This window comes from Myotis yumanensis, unplaced genomic scaffold (assembly GCF_028538775.1).
Source record: "Myotis yumanensis isolate MYYU_CA2020_CCGP unplaced genomic scaffold, mMyoYum1.0.hap1 SCAF_3, whole genome shotgun sequence".
Lineage (NCBI taxonomy): Eukaryota > Metazoa > Chordata > Mammalia > Chiroptera > Vespertilionidae > Myotis > Myotis yumanensis.
In genome coordinates, this window is record NW_027223754.1 from 39,361,798 (window position 1) to 39,374,000 (window position 12,203).

Genomic DNA, 12,203 nt, shown 5'->3' on the forward strand with positions numbered 1-12,203 from the left:
GCAAGGCCAAAGTGCTGACAGTTTTGTACTTCTAGACCCAGATTATGCATACATGGATTTTTATTTCTAACTAGAGGCCCAGTGCACGAAATTCATGCGGGGGGGGGGGGGGGGGGGGAGATCCCTCAGCCTAGCCTGCACCCTCTTCAATTTGGGACCCTTAGGGGGAATGTCCGACTGCCGGTTTAGGCCCGATCCTTCAGGCAGTCAGACATCCCTCTCACAATCCAGGACTGCTGGCTTCCAACCGCTTGCTGGCCTGCCTGCCTGATTGCCCCTAACCACTCTGCCTACCAGCCTGATCACCCCCTAACCACTCTCCTGCCAGCCTGATCGACGCCTAACTGCTCCCCTGCCGGCCCGATCGCCCCCAACTGCCATCCCCTGCAGGCCTAGTTGCCCCAACTGCCTCTCCTGCTGGCCTGGTTGCCCCCAACTGCCCTCTCCTGCCATCCTGGTTGCCCCCAACTGCCCTCCCCTGCTGACATGGTTGCCCCTAACTGCCCTCCCCTGCTGGCCAGATCACCCACAAATGCCCTCCCCTGCTGGCCATCTTGTAACCACATGGGGGCAGCCATTTGTGCGAGGGTGTGACAATCAATTTGCATATTATCGCTATTATATAGGATGATTTTTGTAATTATTTGTTTGTGTTTTAGGTACCTTTCTCTGTGTTTATTTATAGTTCACAATTTAAATAAAAGAAAAAGGAAAGTGGGGAGAAAATCAAACCAGAAGGAAGTATATCCCTAAAGTCAACAGCTGCAGGGGCAGCCACTCAATTTCTCAACCTTATAATTGGCAGAAATGTCTGCTCTGGAAGCCAGGTTGGTGGTGTAGTTCTCAGAGTCACTCCTGGAAGCTCACTCTAGGTGCCCTTCTTTCATTAATCCCTTTCAAAGATGTGTAAGCACTTAATCCCTTTCTATTTATCATATCTAGAGTAGTTCATTGAGAGAGGTTCAATAAAAAAAAATTAGAATTTCCCATATGAAGTATTAACAGTAACAAAACAGAAGGCTAGATCCTGCCACCAAATTAACTTGACACTGTCCACCATTCCTAAGATGTCTTAGCAAAGCATAAAAACTAAGTCTTTATTTAACATTTTCTGAAGTTGATTTTTAACTTTTATAAAACACAGAAAGGGGTAAGCGAGGAAGGGTTAAGTATAGAGGCATGGAGTGGAATAAGAAACTGAGTTTTTGTTACCTGGAGTCTGGTATTCATTTCCAAGAAATAAAAATTCTTCTTTGAGTCCACAAGGAACTCTACGGTTCCAGCAGAAGAATACTTGACTGCTTTGGCAAGAGCTACAGCTTGCTCTCCCATTGCTCTCCGAGTCTCAGAATCCAGAAAAATGCTGCAAGTACAGAAAGAGTGGAACATTTTGAACAAAAATCAAGTTATCTTTTGTGTACATTATATAAAAAAATCCTTAAAATTTACTCAGATCTGATCATCTGTATCAATTTAAGATTTCATATTATATGCTTCACATATACTTATACGCTTATTGTATTAAGCACATGTTTAAATAAATCAACTTGAGATTTTTATAAAGCATTTGAACGTCCCACATTATACTGCAACTTCAATCAGTTTATAAAAATATATAACTACTTCAGCTCAGTAATTTTCAATTAGTAAAATTTAACATATATATTCAGAATCATTTCAACCTAAGATTGGAAAAAAAAATAAATTCTTGGAAACTAACATATACAAATGATCCTTGTTATTCATAGGCTCCATATTTACAAATTTTCCTATTTGTTAAAAATTACTTCTAACCCCAAAATTAATACGCACAGCACTTTTGTGGACATTCACAAACAAGCTCAGAGCAGCAAAAAAAAATTTGATATTCCCAACGTGTGTCCCAGCTGAAATCAAACAAGGTGACACTCTGCCCTCTTGTTTCAGCTCTCATACTGTAAACAACTGTCCTTTTCACAGTTTCTTCAGTGCCACATTCTCTTTTTTGGGGGGGGGAGGGGGAGGTCTAGGATGATTTCACTGTTTAAAATGGCCCCCGAGTTTGGGGCTGAAGTGCACTCTGGTGTTCCTAAGTCCAAGAAGGCTGTGATGTGCCTTACGGAGAAAACATGTTTGATAAATGAGCTTCCTTCAGGCATGCGTTACAGAGCTGGGGGGCAGGACTGTGAGTTCAACGACAATGAGTCAACAATATACATTAAACAAGGTGTCTTTCAACAGAAACACACATAAAACAATATTATGTATTAATCAGGTGGTGAAAATGTTCTAACTAGAGGCTCAAAGGCACCTAACCCCTGTATTTCTCCTAGGAGCAATGCTTCAGCATTTATAGATTCATGTTTGCAGTGACTTTATGGAACATAACTACCACAAATAAAATTTAACTGTATATCTGATTGCCGGGAGCCGGTCCATCCTTGCTGCTTGACACAGTTGCTGCAGAGAAGAAACATCTGCACAGCATATGTTTCAAGGGACCTGGCGTGGGTCCAGGGGTCCCCAAAGGTGTAGACGGAGTCGGCGAATAAGGAATGGCGAAGTTCTGGTTAGGATCCAGCCAAGTTCTGGTCAGGATTTCCAGCGAAGTTCTGGTTAGGATCTCCAGCCAGGTTCTGTATAGGATCTCCAGCCAAGTCCTGTTTCTAGGTTCTTCATCTGTATTTATACCAGTTGATTTTAATCCTATCAATTTCTATTCCAAAGGTTAGAGCATTTCTTATCTCCATTCCAGGGAGTAAAGATTATGTAGCTTAAGGGTGATTGTTCGTAGTTAAAGTGATTAACTACCTGCCTGGCATTTAGTTAAGAGGTTTTATTCCCTCCCTAACTTCAGGGAAAAATTCCTACCTGGAGAAACAACCTTTCTCGGAGAGGTGACCTTGGTTAAAACACATAGCGCCAAGAAGGGGAGCAAACATCTTAAGAACAGTATGCCATATACGCCAGGTCCCTTGAAACATATGCTGTGTGTGCAGATGTTTCTTCTCTGTAGCAACTGTGTCAAGCAGCAAGGATGGACCGGCTCCCGGCATCTGATAAAACCTCAAAACTTTTGTTTTGCAATATCAAAATCACATTCCAGCAGGAAAGGAAAGCTGAAATGTTTTCAATAAACCCTGAAAAGAATACTATTGAATAATTTCCCCATTTGCATAAATCTTGCTTCTATACAAGATAGGCTCTGAGAAACAAAACACTGAATATTTTTCTATTTGTGGATTAAAACTGTTCTCAACTTGGGGTGGTGAACACACAATACGATATACAGATGCTGTACTATGGAATTGTACACCCGAAACCTATATAATTTTATTAATGTCACCCCAATAAATTCAATAAAAATTTTTTTAAAAATTTTAACTGTTCTCAAATGAGTAAGATTAAGATGACATTTTATAAAATTTTTATTATGGAATAGCATAATGTATTTGCATGTACCTATTTTTCGTCTGTAATAATAGCCACTCTTGTCTTACCTAAGCTACATGTCCACTTTTCTACCAGCCAATGTATTTATTTTTAGCAAATCCCAAATTAGGTATTATCTATAATAATAAAAGTATAATATGCTAATTAGACTGGACGTCCTACCGGACGTCCTTCCTTCCAGACAAAGCTGTGGAGGGTGGGGTCGGAGGCAGCTGCCATGGTGGCGGGGCCAAACCCCTTGCACGAATTTTGTGCATTGGGCCTCTAGTCTATAATAATAAAAGCATAATATGCTAATTCGACTGGACATCCCTCCAGACGTCCTTCCAGATGACCTTCCGGACAAAGTCAGGGCTGTGAGGGAAGCCAAGGTCCTGGGTGCCTGAGGGAAGCCGGCGCTGGCAGCCGGAGGAAGGAAGGCCTACTCCTGCACGAATTTCATGCATCAGGCCTCTAGTTATTTATAAGCGGTACATAAGATTCATAACACCTGAATCCAACGATTAATCCTAGCATCACTATAAGGGAAAAAGTAAAAATTACACTTCTCACCTGTGAAGTATTCTTGCTCTACCTCCCCCATCCCACCAATCCAGCCTGACTCTATTCTAGGTTCTAGCTCTAACTAGTAGTTTTTAAGATATAGGGATATAACATGAATGTTTGGTAAAATACACTGTGGAGTTGCATGCAGCTGAAACCAGAATGTGAAGAATGGGGCAGGAAAATGACCAGATCTTAGCTAAAAAGAAAGAGGGCGTTACAAGTTAAGGGAATCTTAAAGATGTAAAAAAAACAATCAAATGCAAGGGCTGGGCTTTATCAGGAACCTGATTCTAAAAATCAACTGTAAAAAGATATTGATGAGATGACCAGGGGGAATTGAATATTAAGTTGATATTAAATGCTAGTAAGGAGCTTTTACTAATTTTTAAAGTATGATTATGTTACAAAAATAATTTATTTCATAGAAACAGATATGAAATTCATGCAAAGGGCTCGGGCCCCGCTGCCGCGCTAAAGCTTGATCTGGAAGGAAGGACATCTGGAAGGACATCCAGTTTAATTAGCATGTTATGCTTTTATTATTATAGATAACTAGAGGCCCGGTGCACAAAAATTTGTGCACTCGGGGGGAGGGGGGTTCCCCAGCCCAGCCTGTGCCCTCTCGCAGTCTGGGACCCCTCGGGAGATAACGACCTGCTGGCTTAGGCCTGCTCCCGGGTGGCAGAGGGCAGGCCCAATCCCTAGGTGCAGCCCCTGGTCAGGCTCAGAGCAGGGCCGATTGGGGAGTTGGGGCGCTGCCCCGTCATGCACAGAGCAGGGCGGATCAGGAGGTTGCGATGCCACCCTCAGTCACACTCAGGGTAGACTGATTGGGGGGTTGGGGCACCGCCCCCTGTTACACTCAAAGCAGGGTCAATGGGGAGGTTGCAACGCCACCCCCTGTCACGCACAGAGCAGGGCCAATCAGGGGGTTGGGGCACTGCTCCCTGTCACTCACAGAGCAGGGCCCATCAGGGGGTTGAGGAGCTCCCCGCTGTCACTCACAGAGTAGGGCCAATAGGGGAGCTGGGGCACCGCCCCCTGTCACACACAGAGCAGGGCGGATCAGGGGGTTGGGGCGCTGCACCCTGTCACACTCAGGGCAGGGCCAATGGGGAAGTTATGGCTCTACCCCGTCACACACAGAGCAAGGCCCGTGGAGGGGGATTGGGGCGCCACCCTCTATTACCCACAGAACAGGGCCGATCAGGGGGTTGGGGCGCCACCACTGTCACACTCGGGGCAGGGCTGATGGAGTGGTTATGGCTCTACCCTGTCACACACAGAGCAGGGCCCATGGGGGCTGGGGGTTGGGGCGCCGCACCCTGTCACACACAGAGCAGGGCCCATCAGGGGGTTGGTGTGCTGCACCCTGTCACACACAGAGCCGCAGGGCGATCGGGGGATTGGGGAGCTCCCCCCTATCAGGCACAGAGCAGGGCTGATCAGGGGGTTTGGGCGCTGCCCCCTGTCACGCTGATCCCGGTGCCGGGAGCCTCGCTGCTCCACTGATCCCGGTGCCGGGAGGCATATTACCCTTTTACTATATAGGATAGAGGCCTGGTGCATGGGTGGGGGCCTGCTGGTTTGCCCTGAAGGGTGTCTTGGATCAGGGTGGGGGTCCCCACTGGGGTGCCTGGCCAGTCTGGGTGAGGGGCTGAGGGCTGTTTTCCCGCTGGCAGTTGACTAAAAGCTCCCAACTGCTCCTTGTTTTCTTTTTTTTTTTATTCTGGGCCAGCTTTAGCTCTGAGGCCTCGCTGCTGAAAACATGGATACAATGTTGCGGTCCGGGGCTGACTGAAAGCCGCTTTTGTTTAGCTTCTTATTTGCAACATAGTAATAGTTGCTTAGAGTTGCAGTTGAGAGGCCGGAAAGCGAGGCGGGGAACGTTGGAGTCTGCAGTTCCTGGAGGAAGCAAGCCTCCCTGCTCACTTCAGTGCATGGCTGCGGGCCGCCATCTTGGCTGACAGTTAATTTGCATAAGGATACGCTGATTAGCCAATGGGAAGGGTAGCGGTCGTACGCCAATTACCATGTTTCTCTTTTATTAGTGTAGATTCTTCACTACCCTAACAGATATAGGCATAAAAGACATTTTAGCAGTAAAATTAATGCAACCAAAAGAAAGAAACCCAACTAAAGATGAGTATCAAAGCATTTGAAGAATCTCTAGTGCAGTTGAGTAAAACTATTTTTGTCATGTCTGGTCTTGTCTTTTCCCTAATCATAAACTCTGCTACTGATACACAGAGTTATAAGCAACCTCATCACTACACTCAAAGCACAGTGCTAAATTCTCACTCTAGGAACTGAAACTATATATTCCAATTATGCTAGTATTTCACAGTACACAAATACATATCAAGTCACTATTAATTATCAGTTCTAGTGTTTTTTTATTTGAATCCTACTGCTTTAAATTTTCCTCTATTTTTTCTCTACATAGATTAGATGCTCATTTGAAAAGGATAGATAGATAGAGATAAACAAAATTATGATTCAAGGTTTCAAGTTTGTGAAAGATTTTTATCCCAGGTAAGACTTGGGTGAGTTTTAAATAAAAAGAGAAAGTTAATTATATTGGAAGTAATATAACAGAAAAAACAAAGTTGCAAAAAAGGAGAATCAGAGACTACTGTTATTTGACCAGTATCCATTGTCCCCTTCTTCCACATGACTAGAATTTTAGCTAAGCACATGGTTACTCAAGAAAAAAATGTATTTCCCAGCCTCCCCTAGCAAAGTGCCTAACTTCAGATCACTGCCAAGTAATCAACACAGGTAGGTTCTAGGAACCTTCCTAAAGACACAACAGAGCATTCCTTTTGCCTTTTCTCCCCACTTCCTTCTTACATTCTGGTCCTGGGCCATCAGCTAAGGTCCAGCCCCATGTAGGCTGCAGTGGACTATAGCTGGTTTCTAAGTGTGGTGTCCCAAGAAACAGGAAGTAGAAGCTGGCAGTTTCAGGCCTGGGTACAGCCTCACTTTTATGTAGTCTATTGGTCAAGTAGTCACAGAGCACAGAATGAAGGGGAGGGAACACTGATGCCCCCAACTCCTCAACAAGAGAAGTAACAAAGGATTTAGGACTCTATTTTAAAATACTACACCATGCCATATTTTAACAATTAATACAATTAAAGTGGAATTTGATTTTAACCATTACTCTGTGATTAAAAACTCATTCATATTCACGCCTTTTCTTTTCAGACACTATACACCCTTTATATCAAGTCACACTGGCTAGGCTGGTGAAAGCCACAATTGGCTATATTCCTTAGTGGAGCCTGGTTACTAAAAACATCAATGTACACTAACTGAGGGTTTTTAAGAACTAAAATAACACCAGAATATATACACATACCAACCTGGCATCAAATTAAAAATGAAGTTCCATGAAAGGTGGCTTGGAAAAGTGTCCAAAGTAGTTCTGATAAATTATGGAATTTCTAAGAACCATGCTCAGGAGCCTTTTCATGGTAGGATAAATTCAAGAAATTCTGGATCAACCTATTTTTTTTTTATCCCTTTGATGGATACAATTTTTTGGTGATTTGTTTGTCTTTAAATTTATTGGGGTGACATTGCTTTGCAAAACCATATAAGTTTCAAGTGTACAACTCAATAAAACATCAACTTTGTGAAATCATCAACAGGAGAGCCTACAAGGCATGTGCCCCAGAAATCCCATATGCCCAGGAACACCCACAGGGTCTATATTACCTACAAGCCTGTGGGCATCACAGCTGGTTATCCAACCAACTTCCACCTCTAATAAAGCCCCAACTTATATTTCAACTCTTATTTTCATGCACTGAAGTACTGAGAAAGATCAGGTGGCAAAGTCTTAATTATAAAAATACTAGAGGCCTGATGCACTAAATTCGTGCATGGGTAGGGTCTCTAGGCCTGGCCCGTGATCAGGGCTGATCTGGGGGGCGACCAGCAAGGCAATCGGGCCCCCCGCCCCCAACTGGCACCACCTTGGCTGGCCTGGGGCCTGTGGGCTGGGGGCAGCTCCTGTGTTGAGCATCTGCCCCCGGTGGTCAGTGCGCATCATAGCGACTGATCATTCCACCGGTCATGCCATCGTTTTGTTGATTTGCATGTTAGGCTTTTATTATATAGGACTAGAGGCCCAGTGCACAAAAATCTGTGCACTCAGGGGGGTCCCTCAGCCCAGCCTGTGCCCTCACGCAGTCTGGGACCCCTCGTGGGATGTCCACCTGCTGGCTTAGGCCCGCTACCCAGGGGATTGGGCCTAAGCTGGCAATCAGACATCCCTCTGGCAGCTCGGGAGCCCTGAGGGGATGTCTACTTGCCAGCAGGGAGCAGGCCTAAGCTGCAGTCAGACATCACTCTGGCAGCCCGGCAGCCCTCAGGGGATGTCCACTTGCCAGAGGGGAGCAGGCCTAAGCTGCAGTCGGACATCCTTAGCGCTGCTGAGGAGTCAGGAGAGGCTCCCACCACCACCGCTGTACTGACAGCTGTCAGCCTGGCTTGTGGCTGAGCAGAGCTCCCCCATGTGGGAGTGCACTAACCACCAGGGGGCAGCTCCTGCATTGAGCGTCTGCCCCCTGGTGGTCAGTGTGTATCAGTGATTCCCAGTCGTTCTGCTGTTAGGGTCAATTTGCATATTACCCTTTTATTATATAGGATAGAGGCCTGGTGCATGGGTGGGGGCCGGCTAGTTTGTCCTGAAGGGTATCCCGGATAAGGGTGGGGGTCCCGCTGGGATGCCTGGCCAGCCTGGGTGAGGGGCTGATGGCAGTTTGCAGGCTGGTCAAGCCCCCCAGGGGGCACCCTCACCCCATGAGGGTGTGGCCATACTGGGTGAGGGGCTGATGGCTGCTTGCAGGCTCGCCACGGCCCCCAGCCACCCAAGCTCCCAGTGGAGGCTGGCTGGAAGCAGGTATCTGGGATTTATTTATCTTCTATAATTGAAATTTTGTTGCCTTGAGCGGAGGCCACAGCCAGCCAGGGCAGGCGGGAAGCTTGGCTTCCTCCATCGCAGGGGCAACCAAGCCTCCTGCTTGCTCCAGCTCCATGGCTGTCGGCCACCATCTTGGTTGGGTTAATTTGCATATGATTGCTCTGATTGGCTGGTGAGCATGGCTTGGGGCGTAGCAGAGGTGCAGTCATGTTTCTTTTTTATTAGAATAGATAGGTTTTACCGTGACTATTAAAGCAAGTTTAGCCAATAAAATGAAAAGGAAATATATAAAAGCAGACAATTATAAATACTCATGGAGAGACCTACCTTGGTGCTTCCTCCACCACTTTCTGATTCCTTCGCTGAATTGAGCACTCTCTTTCATTGAGCCACAAAGCATTCCCATGTTTATCACCTAAAACCTAAAAAAGAAATACCATCTGAAAAAATATATAGCCATACCCATAGAGCATGTGTCCGTCCAGCTAACGTTTTGTCCATGCAACACCCCTTGGTTTTTAATAATCAAACTGCAGAGAACATATTCATTCCTCTTTAAGTTGATGTTAATAGAAAAAAACTTTATATTTAAAACCCAAAAACTCAAAACATTTTTATCAAAAACACTTGAGATAAAAACTCTCATATTACATTTTGAAAGCAGTGAGTAAACTATTATCATCAATGGTACAAATTTTGTGAAGGACACTGAGTGTCAATAAGGGGATACATATTCTAAATATCCTTGTGCTTAGGAGAGCCATGACTGTTGTTACAAACATCTGTTGTTTACATGATTAACTGTTAATCAGGAAATACTTTTCTATTTATACAAAATACAAGTCCGTTACTTATATATGGATGCTTTTATTGTGCTTTATTTTTGGTATAGGAAACTAGTAAATGGTCTGGGGTTAATATATAGCATATAATAATTTTTCCCATACTATATAATAAAGGGGTAGTATGCAAATTGTCCCCTCGACCAGGAGTTCAGAGAGTTCGACTGGGGGCAGGGCCGGCTAGGGGAAGGGAGGGAGGCCCTGGCTGGTGGCAGATGGCCAGGGGAAGGGAGGGAGTACCCGGCCAGCCACCGCCTGCCACTAGGGACCCTACCAGTGCACAAATTTCATGCACTGGGCCTCTAGTTTGTAATAATGGGAAATAAGCTTGGATACCAAATAAAACAGTACACCCAGGGAAATTTTAATTCCTGACAAACAATGAAAAAATTAATAAAAACGTGCCCCAAATATTGCAAAGGACATAGTCATACTTAAAAATATATATATATCTGTTTAACAGAAATTCAAATTTAACATGAATCTTATCAGCTAAATCTGGCAACCCTAAAACAGACTCTCTGTTAATGTTTTTGCATAGAATGTTTGATTTTCATGATTGGGATAATCTCTTTTCGGAATTAAAGAGGAAATGCTTATTACTGAACGCATATATTAAACAGAAGTAAAAGCTATTCTACAAACCAAAAAACTAGGCACTAATTTTAGTTCTAAACAGCTCTATGCAATCTCCCTGAATAAGTCATTCAGTTTCCTCATGCATTATAAATAGCAGCTAATATAATCTTATTATTTCATACGGGTACTGAAAAATAAAACAAAAATGGAGATCATCTTTATAACAGATTTAGTAAACTATAAGATAAAGTTAATATGACTGCAAAGTTAATTTTTAGAAATAAAAATTAATCTATCAAAACCTCAAGAATGATTTCAAACAAAAGGAAAACATTGTAGTAATAAAATACCAATAAGGTGGAATTTTATTTCTATGGCTCTTAAAGATAGCTGCAATAAGTACATCTAAAATTACCACAAGAACCTCTTAAGAAATCTCTCAGTTTCAATTGCTGGTTCTCAATTGTGAAGAACCAGTGAATACTGTGTGCATCCCTCTTACTATCTTGTTGAATGGTGGTATTTTATTGCAGTGTGTATCCTTTTCTCATCATTGTATGTTGGATGAGTAGGTGTCACAGACTGTCGTTACATTCAGAGGTTCTCCCATCAGAAGAACTGCCCTTACGGGACTATATACAAGAAGTCTCAACCAGACCTGGACCAAGTCTGTAGACAAGATCATGGTCTTGGAAGGAAAGTGGGTATATTCTGCTTATGGAAAGGACACGATCGTTTGGTGTAAGGGAGTAAGTTGTGGTAGCTAATATCCAAAGATGGCCCACAACACAACCCAAATCACAGTATTCACATCCTGCACAATCCCATATGGCAATGTTCTAAGCAGACAATTAACTTGAAAAGTGTCACAAAAATGGAGATACCACCAAGATGGCGGCATAGGTAAATACCGGAGACTGCTGCCGCAAACAACCACTTCAAAAATACAACTAAAAGACGGAACGGATATCACCCAGAACTACAGGAAGGCTGGCTGAGGAGAGACTCTTCAACTAGAAGGAAAGACAACAGCATACCTAGGCTCAGAGGAGGCGCAGTGTGGAAAATTTAAAGGTGCGGAGGTGCGCGCGCAAAGCGGGCTGGTGGATGAGGGCGCGGTTGTCGTTTTCAATCAGGAGGGAGTCTCAGACTCTGAGCTCCAGATCTGGGCGAGTCTCTAGGGACTCAGACTCAAACGGGAGAAGCGGGATTGTCTAGCATCAGTTGGAACGTGAGGGCAGCTTTCTCTCCGAGATTTGCAGCGGTTGCCGGGGTTCTGAGAAGCAGAGCCTCTGGGAACGGGACTGAGAGCAGCCATAACTGCTCCCTCCGCCCGCCCTGTTGATCCAGCCCCGCTCAAGCCCTGCGCAGAGCCATTTGCCGGATCGCCTCAGGCAAAGGCTAGATTAGCACCTCCCCATTGGACAGAAGTTTTCCCACAGCTGATTCTCACAGCCAGTCGGCCTGGGGTCAAATCCCTCTAGTATTAACTACAACAATCAAGGCTTAACTAGAATAAGACTGCGCGCAAAGACCACAAGGGTGTGTACCAAGAAAGCATAAAAAATTTGGAGACAAAAAAACATGACAGAAAATGGAGGATATAGAGCTAAAAAACACAATTTTGAGGGCTTGCAATAAACTTGAGGAGAGCCTCACGAAAACTAATGAGACACTCGATGCTATGATAAAGAAACAACTAGAAATTAACTGTTTGAGTCCCAAGCAGCGCGATTGCGCTGCTGAGATTTTATGTCGAGAAAACATACGATTCGTTTGAGTCCCAGGGGGTATTGAAAAAACACTGTCGAAGAATCCCAAACAGCGCAACCGCGCTTTCTCTAAATGAGTACGAAAAGACCCAAACAGCG

The 12,203-nt window shown here is 44.4% G+C and overlaps 1 protein-coding gene across 1 annotated transcript in view; it reads right to left on the bottom strand.

Annotated features, from left to right (window-relative positions):
• The window catches only part of PCCA (propionyl-CoA carboxylase subunit alpha), a 341,666-nt gene that overhangs the window by 185,592 nt on the left and 143,871 nt on the right, over window positions 1–12,203 (bottom strand). Inside the window, exons 11-12 of the mRNA XM_070408647.1 lie at window positions 9,239–9,333; window positions 1,213–1,363 (exon numbers count right to left, since the gene is read on the bottom strand). Coding sequence (XP_070264748.1) covers window positions 1,213–1,363; window positions 9,239–9,333 — 246 coding nt within the window. The remainder of the gene's footprint in view (window positions 1–1,212; window positions 1,364–9,238; window positions 9,334–12,203) is intronic.